General features: G+C 46.1%; 2 protein-coding genes across 3 annotated transcripts in view; both read left to right on the forward strand.

Annotated features, from left to right (window-relative positions):
• The first annotated feature begins 4,804 nt into the window (after window positions 1-4,804).
• On the forward strand, window positions 4,805-13,697 carry LOC102566943 (cytochrome P450 1A5). Its single transcript, XM_019477918.2, has 7 exons — window positions 4,805-4,921; window positions 7,649-8,498; window positions 9,038-9,164; window positions 9,697-9,786; window positions 9,887-10,010; window positions 10,700-10,786; window positions 11,992-13,697. Exons 2-7 carry the CDS (start codon window positions 7,653-7,655, stop codon window positions 12,296-12,298), a joined length of 1,581 nt encoding a protein of 526 aa, XP_019333463.1. The 5' UTR covers window positions 4,805-4,921; window positions 7,649-7,652; the 3' UTR covers window positions 12,299-13,697.
• A 4,307-nt stretch (window positions 13,698-18,004) lies between these two features.
• EDC3 (enhancer of mRNA decapping 3) overlaps window positions 18,005-19,808 on the forward strand; it is a 40,136-nt gene continuing 38,332 nt past the window's right edge. Inside the window, exon 1 of one of the 2 annotated variants that reach the window (XM_006273147.4) lies at window positions 18,005-18,161. The gene's annotated coding sequence lies outside the window, so the exon portion shown is untranslated. Of the gene's footprint in view, window positions 18,162-18,254; window positions 18,580-19,808 lie in introns of those variants that run through there. The other variant, XM_059714886.1, reaches the window with a different exon arrangement.

Below are 19,808 nucleotides of genomic sequence, written 5' to 3' on the forward strand. Positions count from 1 at the left end.
AAAAATTTCCAAATGACAAAGATTCCACATCCTCTTTAGGTGATCAATTAAAGCACTTAACTATCCTGGCAGTTAGAAAGTTCTTCCTGATACCCAATCTAACACTCCTCTGATGCAATTTAAGCCCATTAATTCTTGTCCCACCCCCTTGTGGGTGAATTGATCATCATCCTCTTTATAGCAATCTTTCAGGCATTTGAAGACTGCTATCAAAAATGCTTTCAGGCATTCAAAGACTGCTATCAAATCCCCCTTTGGGCTGCTTTTCTCAAGACTAAATAATCACAGATCTTCCAAACTTTCCTTGTAATTCATGTTGCTTGGATCTCTCATCATTTCTGTTGCTCTCCACTGGACTCTTTCCAATGTTTTCCACATTTTTCTTGAAATGCAATGCCCCGCACTGGATACAGTACTCCTGGTGAGGCATCACCAGAGCTCAATAGAGTAGAAGAATCATTTCCTGTGAGCTGCACGCAACATTCCTGTTAACACATATTGGTATGCCATTAGCTTTTTTTCACAATGTTGATTCATTTTCAGCTTGCAATCCAATAAGATCCCCAAGTCATCTTCTGCAGAATGCAAGTTAAGCTATCATTCTCCAATCTATATTTACATATTTGATTATTTCATCCTAAATGTAGGACTTTTCACTTGTTCTTATTGGATTTTATAAGATTAATTTTAGCCTATTTCTCCAATTTATCAAGGTCATTTTGACTCTTAATTCTACCTTCCAAAGTATCTTCTACCCTTGCTTAGTATCAAATGTGAATTTATGATGTACTCAGTTCTATCCACCAAATCACTAATTAAGATATCCAATAGTACTGAATCCAGGACAAACCTCTGGAGAATCCCCTTTAATACTTTTTACCAGTTAGACAGTGAACCATTGGTGACTGCTATCAGGGGCCTTAAAAGGCAGCCCAGTCTGGGCTAATTGCCTACACTTGCCTACCTTTGGCCATTGTTAGGGCCTCCTGACTGGCTGTTAGGGAGATAGCAATGTTACAATACATCTGGATGTCAAGGGTGGTTGATGCACATATGGATAGTGGTAATGTTTACTTGCTGTTATTGATGCAAAAGTTGGTTTGTTTGGGGGTTTTTTGGGGGGGTTTGCTACTTCCCCCTCCCTTTCCTGTGTTGGCACCTGCAGGGGGTTGCCCATCTCCCTGCCCTAGTTATGCCCCTGTGGGGAAAGCAGTCTCTCTACCTAGTTCCAGCTGCGTCAGCAGGCTGCAAGCAACCCAACCATTCTTTTGAAGGTCTACTCTGGTAAGCCTCTCTGATCTCATACTCCTGGTTTTCTGACTGCTGACCCTGCTTGGCTCTGTTCCTGGACTCTGGCTCCTGAATACTCCCCCTTGGATCTGCTAACTTGGTCTCTGGCTTTTGGTTCACTCTATCTGTGGATCTGAGCCTTAGCATACATTGACTTCTACTCTGGTTCTTGGCTCCTGTTTTCAGCACCAGCTTCTGGCTTCTCAACCTTGACTTGGCCTGTGATTTGGACTCAGCCCTTGGATGCAGTCATTTAGTTTCTGACTTCTGACCCCCTGATTCAACCTGTGGGTCACCTCCTACCCTTTACTGGTGGCCTAGCCATTAGGAAAGACTGCCCACAACCCAACCTTTACAGCTACTCTTTGAACACCATTACCCAGCCAACCATTTAGCATACTCTTCACAATGCCTTGGAAAACTGTAAAAATCATCACCTAAAGTCTAGCTATTGCACCCACTTCTTTCCTCCCATCCACAAAGCCTCTACCTTGCCACAGACAGAAATCAGCTGGTTAAGCAAGATTTGGTCTCTCAGCAGGCAGATAGTCACGTGGCTGTGTTATGCACAATCAATGTGAATATGTATGTCTGCAACTCAAAATGGATAACATACATACTGCTTTACACTTAATTTCCTAGGTGCTTACATAAATTATTCTGTCTGTCCATTCAATGTAGTGTTGTGGGATTTGTAGAGAATTCATGTAAGTGATAGCAGGTGAAATCACTTCCATAGGCACAAAGGTGTTTCTGTCCTGTTTAGTTGGCCACTTGTATGGTAGACTGTTTGAGTCAGAGACCTTGTTTTCATGTCTGTCTATAAAGTAGGTAGCAAACAGCTGGTGCTTTACAAATAATGATTCACAAAGGTGTGAAATCAGAGATACACTTACTGGTGTTAGAGAGGCATGCATCAGTGCACGCGTTTTCATATACTTATGTCTGTATTCTTAGCACTGTAAGTTATTTCATGACCTAAAATGTGGGTTGGACCTGTGCTTTAAATGACGGGAAAGAATGACCATAGATCCTTTACCTGCTGTTCCACAGAACAAGTTCTTCCCAGGCCGTTAAACTATAAAGAAGGCGCAAGGGCCATAGACTTCATTACTGGTCCTAAGTGGGTGACGACTGGTCAGTTTTCTACCTTGGAAAGTTACAGTCTATACAGGTGTTGTGAAAGAGACAAAACTACCCCCTAGCCCAAAATCTTTCAGAAGCTGGATCAGCAGCTCCCTTCGTGCCAACTGCAGTTCACAGCTTCTGCCAAGCCCAGGCAGGGCTGCTTGTTTCCTGGCTGTTGGGGTTAATGAGGACAGCCTTGCGTGCCAGGTAGCTTCAGCTGAGCCGCAGGCACCTGAACACACCCAGCTGTCTGAACCCACCTTCACTGAGCCACCCTACAACCTGGTCCCCTGCCCCTCTTCAACGACCAAATGCTTTTGCTCTGGTCTCTCTTTCCTCAGGACTGTACAGCCCTGGAGGGCTCAGCTGGGCTAAGCAGTGTTGGAGGGCATAAGGGTACAGGGGGTCCCTTCAGAGTATCACCCTCTAAGCCAAAAAAAAAAAAAAAAGAAGGTGGCAGGGATCTTGCTAAAGAGATGCATGTATCTTCATGCAGCCCACTTAAGAGCTCCTAGAGCCACAACCTGTTTCTTGAAGAGACAGTGGCCCCCATGGTCACTGGGGCTTTCAGACAAGAAGCCTGGGTGGCAGCAACAGGGGCAGGGGGGCACTGCTGTCTGCAGGTCTCCGTCTCTCTCTCCTTTCCCCTTGTGCCAGTGCCTCCTGTCCTTCTCTTTAATTCTATCTTGCAGATTTCCTGCCTGCAGAGAGGTGCCCCAGCTTGCTAAAGACCCCCTCCCCACCCTCCTCATGGCATGGGGGGGGCATCAGCACTGGCATGGGCTGCCATGCTGCTTGCAGGCTAAAAGGCAGGTAGAGGGGTGTGTGGCTGGGTCCCTGTGGTGCTCCCACATCTCTACTGGAGCTGTACTAGGAAGATGCATGCGGGGAGCTAGTCGTTCCAGGGGCATGGATGGGTTAGGGCTGCCCCGTGCTGCAAACACGCCTGCCTGTGCCTCTGCTGCCCGGCTGGTTGTTATGCCCCCCCAGCACAACCCCTTGCAGAGCAGCGCCGGGAGGCTTGTGCAGCAGGGCGCGCTACCCCTTTAAGAGCCCTCCCATAGCGTGACTGAGTGACCAGGGCGGGACAGGTTTGTCCTGAGAGTTTAAACATCCCGGCCCCTTCTCACGCGATCCCCGGAGCCGAGTGGCTGCAGCAGGCGCCGGCCCCTCGCCTTGCAAACAGCCCGGGGCAATGGGGGGAGGAGGGCAACTCATCACCCCCCCCCCCCCCGCAGGGCTGGCCAGGTGCCCGATCCTGCCTCCCCCCCGCCCCAGGGCTCCCAAGGGATCAGCATCCTGGGGATCTGGCCCCGCACGTACACACACGTGGGTCTGCAGCAGTGCCCCCTTCCCTACCAATCTCTCCCCACTTGTTTGCCCGGGAAAGCGATGAAATACAGCCCAAGAGCCTCTCATGCCATCCTCGCCTCCCTGTACCCGGGGGTACCTCGTCTCCCCATGCCCAGGGGGCTCCATCCGCTGCACGGTCCCTACCCGGGGGCCCAGATCTCCTTGCCCCCTATGCCCGTGCCCATGCCTGCCCCACGTGCCCGGGATGCAGAGCAGTGTCTCCGTGGCTTGTGCAAAGCCTCGTGTCTTGGACCCCAGTCCATGCCACGCGGGTTCCCTGCGGCTGATTCCCGTCCCCCCCCCCCGGCCCCAAGTGATCTCGGGGAGGAGCTCTGGCTCCCAGTCCCCTGCAGCTGCACATGGTTAGGGGGAGACCCCAGGACGGGGCACTTCTCAATGGGGGGCACTGCCGAGCCCCCCGGGGGTGGTAAGGGGGGGAGTGCCCTGGGCTCCGAGGCTGACCTGAGCGGCTTGGGGCACGTGGGGATCGTGGACCCAGCTGGGTCGCGGTGACCGCGCAGCTCCCCGTCAGGGTCCGGGCACCCAGGAGGACAGGTGCCAGTGCGATCACATCCAGCAAGCGTGGGGAGGGGCAGCCTGAGCCCCAGGTAGGGCCCGCTGGAAAAGGACATCGCCGCTCTCCTGGCACTCGGGGGACGGAGATGCCCGCAGCCCGCTCGGCGGGGCTGGAAGCAGCCGGGTCCAGCACCCGCCGCGGGATGCTCCCGGGAACAGCCGGCTGGGATCGGGTGTCCCCGGGGCTTCAGTGTAGCCTCCACTATTGGGTTTCTCCCCTGCTCCCCCAAGGGGGTGGCTCTCGGGGCCCCTCCTGTTGCCAGGGAGCTGTGCCCCTCTCCTTGGCAAGCCAAAAGAGGCTCAAGCGACTTTATTTTCCCGTCCTAAATGAAACAGGAGTTGGAAGCCACTTGGGTTTTTGTTTTTTTTAACTCGGACTTTTTTTTTTTTGCCACGTGACGGAGGATGCTCCGCCAATCGGGAGGCTCGGAGGTGCATATAAAGCGGGCAGAGGGGGCATTGCAGCCCAGGTGCCGGAGAGAGGAAGCCACCTGGCAGCGGGCACGAAGCACCTGGCTCTGCACCCCATCTCCCAGCCCGGCAGGGACGCGCCGAGCCCCTGGCACTCGCACAGGTACCACGGGGGCTGCAAGGCTTTCCCCAGCCAGGCTGATGGGGAGGTGGTCGGCTCTGCCTGCTGGGGAGAAGCCTGTCCTTGCAGATCATCCCATGGGGTGGTTTTTCAAAGGGGATCATGGAGCAAATCCGTTTTTGCCAGTGACATCCGAGAGGGACTATCCCCCTGGGGTGGGGGCTTAGCCCCAGCCCCTTTGCAGGGAGCAGCTCCTTCCTCCCCCACCCCAAGCAGCTCTAGTCTTCTGCATTTTAAGTGAATGAGGGAGCATCCCACACTGACTTCTTTTGGAGGGGAATAATGGAGAGGTAGGTCTTGCTCTTCTTGAACATCATAGCAGGCAGGACTGAGCTCTTAAGTCTCCTGCTGACTGGCTCCTTGAAATGGGGCCATCTTCTCCTGGAGGAGCAGGATCTTTAGGTAGCCTGGTTCTGTCCCGATGGGGATGTCATGGGAGCAGCTGGCTGTCAAGTTAAGGCCCCAATCTCTCAATCAGGAAGGACTAGAAGATGGGGCAGGGGCAGGGTCTTTGGGGTGTCCTGCCTCCCATCTCACAGAGGACAGAAATGGGAAAGGTGTCTGGTAAAGCACTTGTGTAATCCACTCCCTTCTTCTAAAGCATTTTGGAGGGTTTGGTCTAAATGGGCTGAAAGTTAAAGTGCTAAGTGGATGACTTCTTATCCCAGATGCTTATGGGCAGAGGTGGAAACCGTGTCTTCCCTGGGAACTGCTTAGCTTGCTTGTAAAGGCTGAGATCTCCTCCTAATCTCTAACAGGTCCCTTCCCCATAACAATCAGGAGGGCAGGTTTTTTTTATGCCTAATCCTGGGATGAACATAAATCCTGGTGATTCTTTCACACCTCTTTAAAGATGATCTCTTTTCTCCTGAAAGCACTCTCCTTCTCCCTTGTTCTTAGTGAATGAACAGGTAGAGATCTTGCTCTCAAACAAGGAGAGGCTAAAACTCTGGACTGGATTCCTTCATTCACTAGTTTCCACTTCACTGTCAATAAAAGTGGGAGGCACTCAGTCTTCTCTGCCAGCCTTTATGCCTCATGATTTCATTGATGCATCCATGAAAGTGCTCTTTGGAACTGATAAGGTCTACTGTGTCTCAAATAAAACCCACTTGATAGGAGTATCTGTCTGATCCTGCGACTAGTGTGCACTGGTGCAGTAGCTACAGGTCAAAAGCTCCACTGTAGGAAAATTACAACTCATGTAGTATTCCCACTTTTGAGAGGTGTGCAGGGGTTATAATAGTGATTCTTGGCAAAGCAGACTGCATTATTTTTAGGTGAGATTTGTAGAATCCAACAAGTAGGGTAGGAAGGGACCTCAGCAGGTCATCTAGTCCAACTCCCTGCTCAAAGCAGGACCACCCCAACTAGATGATCCCAGACAAGACTTTGTCTTAAAAGCCTCTAAAGATTGTGATTTCACTACCTCTCTGGGTAGCCTGTTCCACTGCTTTACTACCCTACTGAGATTTTTTTCCCCCCTAATATCCAACGTAAACTTCCCTTGCTGCAACTTGAGACCATTGCTTCTTGAGAACAGTTTAGCTCCATCTTCCTTGTAACCACCTTCAGGTAGTTGAAGACTGCCATTAAATCCCCCCTCAATCTTCTCTTCTCCAGACTAAGTAAGCCCAGTTCCCTCAGCCTCTCCTCATAAGTCTGCCTCTCTGCCAAAAAATATAGTGCAATCATTCTAAAGGTGGTTCAGAGCTCCTGGTAATACTATCTTTCTCTTTTAGGTGATGCTTAAAGCTGAAATCTAAATACACTCTTTCTTTGTGGTATTTTTCAAAAAAGCGAGAGCTGCCAGACCCAGTGTTGGGGCCAAAGTACAGCAGTGTTCTCTATTTTGATAGTTCCCTTGTGTAAGGTCAAGTCTTTTAAGGCATCTTCTGTTTCATAGTAACTAGTGGTTTAGTGTTGCAGAAGTAAAATGTTCTACTCCAGAAATGGCTACACACACGTAATGGAGCTGTCCATAGAAAATCTGGGGAAAACCCTGCATGAATTGTGTATGTGAACCATAGTGAAGTGTTATGGAGTTGATGGCCCCTTGACTAGCTATTTAGGTAAGGTGATGAGATTTTGATCTGTCTCATGTAAAAGTCTTTAAGGATGCAAGAGCATTTTACATGTGTAAAATTGGTGCAAAGTATTAAAGTCCTGGGTTTGTGCAAGAGTAAAATCAAGGTGGTCTGTATCTCTTCTTGCTTTTGGTTATTTAAAACCTGGTCTAAATGCAACTGGTTTCTGGGAAGTAGGTTTCCCCAGTGAGATTCAGAGCTGCACCTTGAAAAGGATGCTGAACGTGTATAAAATTTATGTCAATGTAAATTGTTCAGTGGAGTTGCAAAGACCCTGTCTCTGGAAAATCTGTCAGTGTGCATAGCAAATAACGTTTAGAAAGTAACAGATTTTATATCCTATGCTTTTTGGGGGGGTTATATAGATGCAAGACGCATGCAAGGGATAAAGGGCTAGGAGATCAGTAGGACATATTAGAGTTTAGGACATCACAATCTGAGCAAGGGTGGCAGAATTTCTTCTGAATTAAAATGACCTAAGGTCTCAAAGTGAGTGTCTGAATCAAAGTTAGGAGCTGGGTTTCCTAGTTCTACGAAGTAACCCTTAAATAAGTGCCTCAAAACTAGTAGTGCCGCTTGGGTTTTACCTTTTTGCTCATCCCTTTCTTTTTGTTTGGCCCAGGAAGATGAAGACTGCAATGTCACTGCTAGGAAGCCAAGGCATCTTCTCAGTCACAGAAATTCTTATTTTCTTGGCTGTCTTTCTCCTGATGTTCACTGTCATTAGATCCTTCCAGCAACAGATCCCTTATGGGCTGAAGAGACTTCCTGAACCAAGGGGATACCCTCTGATAGGCAATGTGTTGGAGCTAGGAAGGAACCCACACCTGTCACTGACTCAGATGAGCCAGAAGTATGGAGACGTGATGCAGATACGAATTGGCACTAGACCAGTGCTGGTCCTGAGTGGGTTGAACACCATCAGACAAGCCCTAGTGAAGCAAGCAGAAGACTTCATGGGACGCCCCGATCTCTGCAGCTTTCGCCACATTGGGAATGGCCAGAGTTTAGCATTCAGCCCTGATTCAGGGGAGGTGTGGAGAGCCCGCAGGAAGGTAGCCCAGAATGCCCTGAAGACCTTCTCAGTCTCGCCCAGCCCCACTGCCTCCTCTACCTGCCTCTTAGAAGAACATGTCTTCAAAGAAGCTGAGTACCTAATCACAAAGTTACTGCAACAGATGAAAGAGAAAAAGAGCTTTGATGCCTACCGGTACACGGTGATCTCTGTGGCCAATGTCATCTGTGGCATGTGTTTTGGCAAGCGTTACACCCATGATGACCAGGAGTTATTAAGTCTGGTCAACCTCAGCAACGAGTTTGGGGATGTGGCTGCCTCTGGGAACCCAGCAGATTTCATCCCCATACTCCAGTATTTCCCGAGCCGTACCATGAAGATCTTCAAGGATCTCAATAAGAGGTTCAGTTCTTTTGTGCATAAGATTGTTAAGGAACATTACACTACCTTTGATAAGGTAAATGCTCAGAGGCAATTCATTTGCATTCTCTTCTCTGCCCTTTAATGTCTATTAGGTGATTTGTCTTTTACCTTCTGGCTGGCAAACAAATATTCACGGAAACGGTTTGAGATTAGCAAAACACTGCTATATTGTGTCCACTTAAGCAAATTTATCCCATAGAAACTCTGCTAGTCAAGCACCGCACTATATGTTATAGTAATCAGTTTCCCCAAATGTTTATTTTTATATATTTTACTATTGCTACTGCACTTTTTCCAATTGATTATCATTTTTATGCATCTAAGATTTAGCTTAGCTGCTGCAGACCTTACAATGAGAGAAAATAAATAGTATTGTTATCTAAGGATTTGGTATAAAAAAAAAAAAAAAGGAAATTTGAGTTTCTGAACATGCAGTGTAAATCTGAAAACATCCACATCTGTGGCAATAACATACTAAATTTTCCTACTTCTACTAGTAGATTGGTCTAGTTTAACAGACATAATGTTCTGGATTCTGGTACCATTTACATCCTCTGGATTCTTTTATTTCAGAGCCACATCCGTGATATCACTGACTCTTTGATTGAACACTGTCAGGATAAAAAAATGGATGTGAATGCCAACATTCAGCTCCCTGAGGAAAAGATTGTCAACCTTGTCAATGATCTTTTTGGAGCTGGTAAGAATGCTTCCATTCAAAAGCACAGGGTTCTAGATTTTTTCTGTCTTCTTATTCATTCAGACCCACTATCCATCAGTGAGTGTTTTAAAGAGGAACTATCAAAGTATTACATTCTTAAGGCAGACAAGGTTCTTTGGGTGAATCTGATATTTTCTAAGTTGGTCTAATAAAATGTTGGGGGGGAAAAAAAAATCTTAAGACATTCAACCTGAAATAACAGGAACAGTGAAACCCATACTCCAGGCATACTGCTGTTCAGTGCTGACAATCTGGAGTTGAGCTGATGAAGTGAGTAAATGGATGGTGAACTAGCTTCTGGGTGTCTTGAGATGACAAAGTTATGGAATAACTACTCTTTTGAGGATTAATCTTAGCAAGTGACTTCCTGATCAGCCTTGTGCCATTTGAATAGCAAACATGAATATTTAGTAAGGTGTGAAATTTGGCTAAGAAATTACTAGCAAGTCAGGGCTATATCCTTTCATTTGTCTCCACTTGGCAACTAAATACTTTCCTCTTTTCTATCCAGGTTTTGATACTGTGACAACTGCCCTGTCCTGGAGTCTTGTGTACATTGTAACATATCCAGACATTCAGAAGAAGATTCAGAATGAACTGGGTAAAGATTCCTTCTTCCACCCCCCCCTAAAGTTTTAAAAAGTAGTAATATCTCTCTTAAAGGCCTCTCAATCAACCTCCCTCTCCTTCCCAACTTATAGATCAGACCATTGGCAGAGAGAGGAGACCCAGGCTGTCAGACCGACTCATGCTGCCATATACCGAGGCCTTTATATTGGAGACGTTCAGGCATTCTTCCTTTATGCCCTTCACGATTCCTCACTGGTAAGGTGATGCTTTGACCATCTTGACTTGTGCCCTTTTAAGTTCTCCGTGGGAATGGTCTTCTGACTAACTCCAGTGGATTTCTTACCCTCTTATCACCTTAACCCTTCCAGATATGAAGCCAAATAACCCACACTCCACTGTGTAAATAGTACAAAAATCATCTCCTTATTGAGCTGGGTAGTAGGGATGGGGAAAGTACCCCAAGCACATGTTGAGTCACTTATCAAATCCTGCCTGTGGCCCTGTCCATCCCTCAGTTGCTGTAGATTTCATTGCCTTACATTTGGGATTGTTACTTGTACAGCTCTGTTATTGCTGATCTTCTTCCAGTTGTTGAATCCCAAGTTTGGTTGGTTATGGCCTTTGGTTGAAGAGCTTCACTTCAGACCTTCCAGCAGTGTTGTCTGAATAGATCTTGATGACCCTGCTTAGTTTCCTAATATTTCCTCTCTTCCTTGAGAGACTTAGTGTTGGATGATCACTTCTAGAGGTTTTCAGCTCCTGAAAGTGAATGTTATAATTGTCTCCATTGGCTAATAATACTCGGAACTACCCATCTTTATCTAGATATGCATGGATAATAAGTCACTGCTAATGTAGATGTGATCTAAAAATTTAAAAGCTTCTCTAGAACTGAAAGGAGACATGCTACTTTTAAAACGCAGTGCTCCCTCAATTTCTTTCAGCACAACTAAAGACACATCATTGAATGGCTACTACATCCCTAAAAACCTCTGTGTATTCATCAACCAATGGCAAGTCAACCATGATGAGTAAGTATATTAAGGTACTGTTCTTCTGATTAAATGTAATTGCTTGGTACTCAACGTAGTCAAATGCACTTTTAAAACATAAGAGAAGTCTAGGTGAGGTACAAATGACTGCATAGGATTCTGAGCAATATGGTACATCATATTGGTCAATAGGTATAGATTGTAAGCAGGCTGAAGTATCTGTTTCAGGGAAAAGCACTCTTCTCTGAGGAAGTTCTGTGTGGCCACTAAATAGTAAGTCCAGTTCTCTTACTTTTAAATGCGAATAATTCAGTTGACCTGAAATTCCTCCTAATAACCAGCCTTTTAAGTAGGTACAGAATTGGGGTCCAAAGTAGGCAGCTTTTTTAAGCACTCAAATCTGGGTCTTCTGCTTCACCCCATCCATTTATGATAGTACTGTAATGAATGTGCACCTACTGGGACTTGCAAAATCATGGCTTCCAGGGAGAAGCTAATCCAGGTTTACCAGCAAAAGAATTGTTTAAGCCAGATGTGGTCTTACATTTTAAAGAACGAGCTCAAGAATACTGCGTGCAAAATATCTGCATGTATGAATAGCACAGTTCTGAAGAAAGTTTTAAAGCTTTATCCAACCCTGTAAGTCTGTTGCCACTGACTGGAACAGAAGCAAAATGGGTTCCTTCCTACTAATGGGTCAGCCTTTGAATGACTTACACCTTTGAGCAGTTAATCATGTATGAAGTCATTGGAACTATTCATGTGACTAGCCCTGCACCCATAGGAGTAAGGGGGTTAGAGTGGGTCAGATCTTGAAGAGCAATTGGTTCTGCCATAAAGGCCTCAAATTATGAGACATCCAGTGTTAACTCTTCTTTCTTAGGTTGAGTCCATTCACTTGGTTGCCCTTCAGCTGAGGTTGTCTAGACTCTGGTCCCTATATCCAATAATTTTAAATTCAATGTTGGTAATTGCACAGATGTTTAAGGGAGTAATGCAGACTGAGTCTGGAAAACTAGCTACTGCTTGCATACAACAGGCAGTTTAATGTGGCTTGACTTGCAGAGTCTTGCATTGATGGTAAGGCTGCCACTGAGTGGTAAAGGCTTTTGCAGTGTTTAACTTCAGTATCCAATGTTTCTCTGTCTTGAAGCTATCCCAGCTGAGATGCTTGACTTCTAGTTACTGCTTCAGGGACTGATACAATGGTATTCTCAGGTGTCTCCCCTCTTTTTTTGTTTCAGAACACTTTGGAAAGAGCCATCTGCTTTCAACCCAGAGCGTTTCCTCAATGCTGAAGGGACAGAAATTAACAGGGTGGAGAGTGACAAAGTGATGATATTTGGCTTGGGGAAGAGGAGGTGTATTGGTGAGCCCATTGCCAGGTGGGAGATGTTCCTCTTCTTGGCCACACTGCTCCAGCAACTGGAGTTCAGCGTATGTGATGGACAGAAGGTAGACATAACACCTCAATATGGACTGACCATGAAAAACGAGACGTATGAGTACTTCCAGATTAAGCAGCGTTTCCCAAATAAGAGCTTTGAGTGAGCTGCACTTCCTCACTGCTGGGACATGAAAGGGGACATACCATTTTACAATATGGAGTTTGCCTTCTGGAATCACCAAGACCGTTTGGGGGCTGACCTCTTCTCTACAGGAAAGCAATATGGAATAAACGGGGGCTATCTTTCTGTGCTCGTTCACTGGAGGCTTGTTCATATCTAATGTTTTTTCTGAGAGCTCATGCATAACAGCAGATAAAGACTATTGTTGATGACTCAAGGGCTGGCAAATCCTGCCTAGTATGCCCTGAGGAGCTTGCCTTGTACTGACTTCTCATACCTCAATTAACTAACTTCATTACTGTTACCCAGTATAATCTTTGTTGTGTTTATGAAGTCCTTTGATCATAACTGCTGGTCTTGTGGGAGGTCTTAATAGTGGGTAGTGTTTCAACGTCCCAGATAATACCATTGTCATGATTGGTAGCCTTAATGTGTGCCTTAGTCTGGAATAAGCAATAATAGTAGCTGTCACACTGAAGTACCAGGGATTGTCTCTGAAATGTAACCAATTGGCTACTGCTGTGCAAGTTCTTTTATTCATAATCAAATTGGATATGTGGCATATGAGAACAGCTATCAAGTATGTATCAACTCATTTTGCCTCAAGTTTTTGAGGCAAAACTTTAACCAGCTTTCCCACAAATAGTTGCATGAGTCTGAAACGATGAGGAGTTTGCAAACTCGTTTTGCTTTTAACTCCACATGCTATGTGGAAATTCACTTTTTGTGCTCTGTCAGTGCAACTTGTCGTGTGAAATTCTATGTTTGACGACTTCTCAGTGAAGCAGAGGTAAATATCCACTGGTGTGCGGTTAGCCTAGTTGCATGGTGCTGCTTCTTCCTGAAGTAGTTATCTTGAGCATGATCATTCATTGAACTGACTTGTGAATGAATTGCCAGTTGTCATTAATAGAACTGAGTTATCTGGATACTTGTAAACAACAATGCTGTTAGTCCACAGCAAACATCTTGGTGCTGTTGTTCATGAATTTGGGATATTTTTACTAATTACAGGTAACTCTATTCATTAAACAATAAGCCTTATGAAAATCACAAGTCCAAAGTGATGACAATAAAGGGAAAATGGCAATAAGAAGGAAAATAAAGGACTACTTGCCTTCCATCTACATATTGCTGCCTTTTTTTAACGGTTTTAAAGAGAACTAGCAATAGAGATGTATGTATTCAGACTAGTAAAGGTAAAGATTGTAGGAATGCAAATATTGTAGCTATGTTTTAACTATAAATGAACATATACTGCTTGCTTATTTTGTACTGTGTGCAATGCCATATGTACGAAACATTTTCATATAGTCTCTAAGGACTACATGTGGAAAAATCTGAGATAATAAACCCTAATAAAAAATAAGAGATGCTTCTGATTTTTGTCTTTATACCCATGTGCCATAGGGAAAACGTTAATGGTGTCAGTGACAATTTATTGCTCTTTCCTTCATTTTCAAGGTTTTGGCATGAACATTTTCTATCCAGATTAATCTACTGTCTGTTTTTATAGATCTCAACAAGGCAGGCTCAGGCTCTCTCTATGCATAGAGAGACTTTAACTATATTCAAGCCTAATTCAGTACCTACTGCCATCAGTGGGGAATTTTTGACCCTCTGTGGATCAGAGCCATGTCCCCATCCAGCTCCTGCTTGCACAAAAATCGGGAGTAAGACTATTAAGTTCAATAGTACTCTGTTAGTGTAAAACAGCCTTGTCCATAGTTGAGGGGCAATTTCTTTTTAACAGGATCCTTCTTGGAGTATGTTAGCTTCTCAGAAACTTGTCCAAGCTTTCCTGTCTAGTACTGAAACAGCCTCCCTTCCCCCCCCCCCGAATTATGCATGTGTTTCTAGACTGCAACTTCACTTCTCTATTTCTGGGTACTGTTACTTTGGCTCCTTTCATAACTTCCTTTTCAAAATGGTCACAACATACTAGCGACTGGAATTTGGCTATAAATATGGATTGCATGACCATGGTTGGCCAATTCCCAAAAAGCAAAGCGTGACATATCATTCTTAAGCCATCAACCACCAGGCTACAAGGAGAAGAACCAGTGGGAATCTGATTTCTCCCTTGCACTTAAATACATACCTAACTTTGTGCATACAGTTCTAGGGATCTTGCATAAGCAACCTTGCTGTTCACCTTGCACATAATTTTGTGGATATAATTATATATGCACTACTTCTTAAATCTACCGGTTGATAGAATTATCATACTTGACAGTAATTAGTACAAATTAATTAGCATTTGAGTATGGACTTGTTCAGAGCCCATATGGGTTCTCTAACAAGCCAAAGCCACTAAACTTGTTAAAACAGATGCTGCTTCAGTGAAAGCACCTGTTGCCTCAAACAGGCAGTGAACATTCCCTTTCAGTGTAAATAATGGGAAATGCTTCTTCTACTGTGCTGTAGGAAATGAGATCCTATGTATAGTTAAAGTAGCATCCATGCCGTGATGCTTGGAAATTACTATTGGATATCACAAGTCCATAACTTCTAGGCTTTTTAGTTTTTTTGATTCTACATCTAGTTGAATAGCAAAGCTTGAATATTTCAGTGATGTCTCCCTTGCTGAAGAGGCAAGCCTTTTAATCACATACTCCAATAATTCTCAGCTAGCCTAGCTTCGTGATTAGTGTGATTGGTTTTTCAACTGAAAATGCATGCCAGGAAGCACATTCCTCTCTCAAAGTGAAGTGTACTTCTGGGAAGAATGTCTGTTGAAGTCAACCACATTAGTCCTATTTTGACAATGTAAAATGGTGCATAAGTATTTGGCTAATGTCAAAGTAAAGTTTTGCAGTTTATGGACTAACAGCTCCATAAATGGATTAGAAATTGAAGAAAACAGATTTCAGACAACCCACCCTAACAGTTCACAAGCCCATTTGCAAAAAATTGGGATGAATTAGCAAATGATTTACTAATCCAAACAGTTGCTAATTTAAAAACAATATTTTGGATTTTTTTTCCTTACAGCTGGTCAAACAATTCATTAAGTACTGAATACAGAGCAAATATTGATTACTGCCTGAAGTGTTTGCTGCTTAAACTTAAACAAAAATGTTACAGAAACCATGCCCTAGTTCCTTGCACTGAGGAGAGGGTGATGGAAAGTCAACTAAAGAAAATAAATATAAAGAGATTAAGATTTTAATTACTCAACAGAAAAAAATATTCCAAAATAGAAGATAGTTTAATAGGAACTAGGGCATATAGAATTATTCATTTGGAGTATAGTACATCACTAACCTATATGTAGCATATGGGCATTTTATTAAATTAGCTGGAGGATGGTGTCTTTGCAATCACTTTCTTAAACGGCTAGATGAAATAATGTGTCCCCTTAGAAGGTCAGAGAATCTATTCCACAATGACCTTTATTACCACTGTTAATTCAGCTACTGTAATCATTTTGTTCTTTATACAGTCAGAAGCTCAGTTTTAAATTGGCAAGATCAGCAAGTTCACAAGTAAAGTGCACAGCTTTTTTTCTTTAGAAAATTATGAGCAAAACAAGATATGGTCATTTTCCTGACTCTGTCAATCAAAAGGTTGATTTTAATAAAAATGAAGGGGAACAGAGAGATGACAGGGATTTTATAAAGAAAAATCTGATAGAAAGATGAGAGGCTAGTAATATGCAAAAACTGGGGTTCATTTTGCAAGGTCATCAGCGGGATTTTGTTACTGCAAAACAAAATCTAAACAAAACCTAGGTTCTGTTTAATCCATACCTCTCCAAAATTGAGATGAAAAATGAGGGGTAAAATGTTTCTGAATCTGGTCCGCTCCCCAGTGTTCTCATGTGACAGACTATTCCTGCACCTGAGTTGTGGTTGTTGGGCATGTCTGGCAACCGAAAAACTCTATTTTCTGATTCTTACTGGTCCATGAGCGAGAGAGAATTGTAATGCATTTTCTAATCTTGCATTTCTATCTGGGAGTCAGATACAGCAGCCAAATAAGCTTGAAATAATTATACCCAACCTATGTGTAACAGCTGGTAGATGTGCCCTGTACCCACTCATACATGAAATTTTGCTACACCTACTTATACAGGGTAGGAGGTGGCAGCTAGAGCCTCTTATTCCAGTGCATTTCATAAAACATTGGGTGAGTCTTGGAGAACTTCCAGAAACAATGGAACTAGAAAAGTCTTAGAAGCTTATTCAATGTGTAGCTGACCTTAACATCAACAACACTATAAATCTAGGCCAGATTGGCAGGCTTTGGGATGGCAGAACTCCCAATATTAAATGAAGCTAGAAATTCAGAACCTGCATTACAGGCAGTGATAAAAGCTGCTGTGAAAGATGATTCTTTGGGCCAATTCAGGCACAACCTCAAATGTGTACTGAAAAGGCAATCAGGACTTGTAGTAGAGATGATATATTTTATTACACCAAGATTTTTGCAAAAAAAAAAAAAATGTTTTAGTTGCAAGCTTTCAGGCACAAACACATTATGATAAATTCATGAAACAATACATCAATAAACACTGGTGTTCTTGACCCAGAAGCTCACGGCCCCAAAGTAGGAATATCGCTTTCTCGTGTTTTACGGTCAACCCAGTCCAGCCAGAGTTCCCAGATGTAATGGTGATGTAATAATGGTGATGTAATTGAGTCACAGAACAGGAGGGCTGGGAGGGACATCAGGAGGTCACATCTAATCCAACCCCCTGCTCAAAGCAGAACGAGCCCATTTTATTTCTCATGCAGCAGGGGATGAAATCCCCTTCGTTAACAGGTCAATGTGTCCATGAAAATAAAAATGTTGCCTTGCTTCATTTAAATCACTTCCAAGGCAGCCTGCATGGCCCGGCCGTGACTAGAAAACAAATTCCTTTAATAGAGCGGGTGGTGAGCCAACCTTACGGGAAGGGAAGGGGCGTGATTTATGAGGCCTAAGGAGTGTTGAAGTTTAAGGAAGTAGGGTGGACTTGTTTTTGGAGTGAGTAATGGGCTAATACGTGAGCACCCTGCCTTGTGCTCTGAACGCGATGGTTTTCTAGGGCACCAGATGGCAGCTGATCGTTTTAGTCACTAGGCCGAGCTCAGCCTTGCTAAAGCGTGGGGCTACAAGACACGTGTTGCGTGTGTAGCTGTGCAATGAGACCACCAAATCAGAGGCGCCCTGCCTGCGGAGACGCGGGTGCCCCGTGGTGTTTCGGAGGGAGGCTTGGCCGAGTCCCAGCCCTGCGCGTAGGTGCCAGGAGGCTGCTCCTTTGCCCCGTGTGAAAGCCAGGGAGCCCCTGCTTGGGGAGCGCGTGCCTCTCAGGTGCGCCCAGGGTGCCGAGCCCAGCAGCAGGCGCCAGGCTGGCTCGCTCATCCCTTGGTGGATGCCAGCCCTTTCCGCACCCACGGGCCCTGCCCCTCCACCGGCACTCAGTGATGACCGCTGAAGGGGGGAGGGGTGACCCCACTGCACTGAGCGACCCCCTCAGCACCTGACCGGCAGGCCATAGGATGGCAGGTGCCGGAGTCTGCGGTACACTAGGACTCCCTGTGCCACGTGGCTCTGTGGGGGCTGTGAGGGGTCTCGCAGCTGAGCGCGGTGGGCGGAGACACCGCACGCCCCACCCCCACCCGCAGGCGGTAGACTTCTGCGCATGCGCACACCGACCCTCTCGAGCCCATGATGCGGTGGCGGCGTTATTCTAAGCTCCGATTGGCGGCTAGAGTGTACCCCCCGCCCCGGGCTGATGGGGTGGGGGGTTAGGGTTGGTGCTCTCGGATTGGAGTTCTGGCGGAGGCGGAAGTGACGGCACGACGCAGCGCAGCGGACAGGAGACGTTTCCGGTGTGCGTCGGGGCTGCTACGGAGCTGGTGAGAGAGGCGGGGAGCGAGCGGCGGGACTCGGGCGCGGCCCCTCCCCCGCCTTGGCCTTGGCCTTTCCCAGGGCGGAGTGCTCCTGGGGGGTGGCCCTGGCCCTGGCCGTCGGGGCTCAGGCTTGTGTAAGCCCCCCGCCCGGGTGAAGGAGCCTGGCCAACGCCTTGCAGCAGCCTCGCTTCTTCCTCGAGCTCCAGGGTCCTTCCTGTCCCCCCGGGTTCCTGTAATCCTCACCTCGGACGGGTCCGGCTGGGGGGCGTCTTCTCCCTCACGCTCACGGGGACCCGCCCCAGGGGAGCCGCTTGTGCTGGGTGTCGCTGGGCCCTGTTAGCATCTGCCTGCGTCGCTCCCCGTGTCGCGGGAGCGCTGGGGCAAGCCGCACGGGGCGCTGAGGAAGCCGAGCACGTTGGCACGTGTGAGGAAAAGAAGCGTCGTGAGGTTTGGGGAAGAAATGACGCTTGGATGCCAGAAGGTCTGGAGGCGCCGCCGCTACGGGGAGGAGCCCTGGGCGTTGCATCCAGAGCCTGAGGCCGGGGCGGTCCCACTCGTGGCCTCTGGCAGCCCCTGGTCCCCACCTGGCACCAGTTGCCGTAACATCCTTCTGGCCGCCACAGAGCGTTTCCTCCATCCTCCAGCTTCCACCTTGTGCCCTGCCACTGTGGCGGGGCGCGGTATGGGACACGGAGCTGTGTAGGGTTGGGGTTGCAGTGTGCGGTGCAGCAGTGGGGGGAGGCACCCACGGGGGGGGGTGCGGTGCAGCAGGGGTCATGTGTGCACACCACAGCCCCTACCAATGCTGCCCTGTGGCATGCGGCCCCCAGCGGCTTAGAAACAGCTTAAGCCAGTGCTGTCCAGTTTCTCAGTGTTTCACATTGAGAGGGAGATGGGGCAGGGGTGGGACGGGACAGGACGTGCTGTCTTGCACCTGCCTCTGCTTCTTGCACCTTCCTCTGAAGCATCTGATGTCTGCTGCTTTGGGAGGGAGAGTACTACTAGAGTAGCTGACTTTGGGTCTGGTCTAGAAGAGCAATTTTTATGAACTTTCATGTGCTAAAATAAGAGGAAAGGGAGTAGACCCTTGACCTCTACCAGTACTGAGCCATTACTCATAATTGTCAGTGGTGGATTCTCCTGAACTGGCAGTTCTCAATACTAGTAAACACTGCCTAAATCCATCTTGAGGCTTGTTATTCTGCTGTAGCACCAAATCGTTTTCTGTACCTTTTCAGTGAAGTTGGCTTGATTAAAATGGCTTTCGGTAACAATTTATCTTTAAAGCACAGCTAGCACTTTGGGTAGCCCTGCTGGCTCTTGGTGGTCTTAAGTAATTGCAGCCCAGATGGCAAAGCAGAGTTTGACTTTCCATGGGATAACTTAGCATTTAAAACTTTTACTGACATACTTATCTTGATGCTCTTTACATACCCAGAGTACTGTATGAACACAAACTATCTTGCCCCTAAGCCTGTATGACCAATACTATTCCCACTTTACAGTTGAAATAAGCTAGGCTTATTTTTAGTCGCAGGGGATATAGATAATTATATTGCAAATTACATAGTAATAGTTTTATCACCCTTCACGGATCAGTAATTGATCTATCTCTTCTAAACATTTTTTTTTTTTTTCAGACAAAAAGTATGG

The sequence above is a fragment of the Alligator mississippiensis genome, chromosome 11, assembly GCF_030867095.1.
Source record: "Alligator mississippiensis isolate rAllMis1 chromosome 11, rAllMis1, whole genome shotgun sequence".
NCBI classification, from domain to species: domain Eukaryota; kingdom Metazoa; phylum Chordata; order Crocodylia; family Alligatoridae; genus Alligator; species Alligator mississippiensis.

Excerpts from the sequence above, each read along its gene's own strand:
- LOC102566943 (XM_019477918.2), top strand. The coding sequence starts at position 7,653 with ATGAAGACTGCAATGTCACTGCTAGGAAGCCAAGGCATCTTCTCAGTC. Across the intron at positions 8,499-9,037 it reads ATTACACTACCTTTGATAAG|AGCCACATCCGTGATATCAC; the intron begins GTAAATGCTCAG and ends CTTTTATTTCAG. Across the intron at positions 10,011-10,699 it reads CCCTTCACGATTCCTCACTG|CACAACTAAAGACACATCAT; the intron begins GTAAGGTGATGC and ends AATTTCTTTCAG.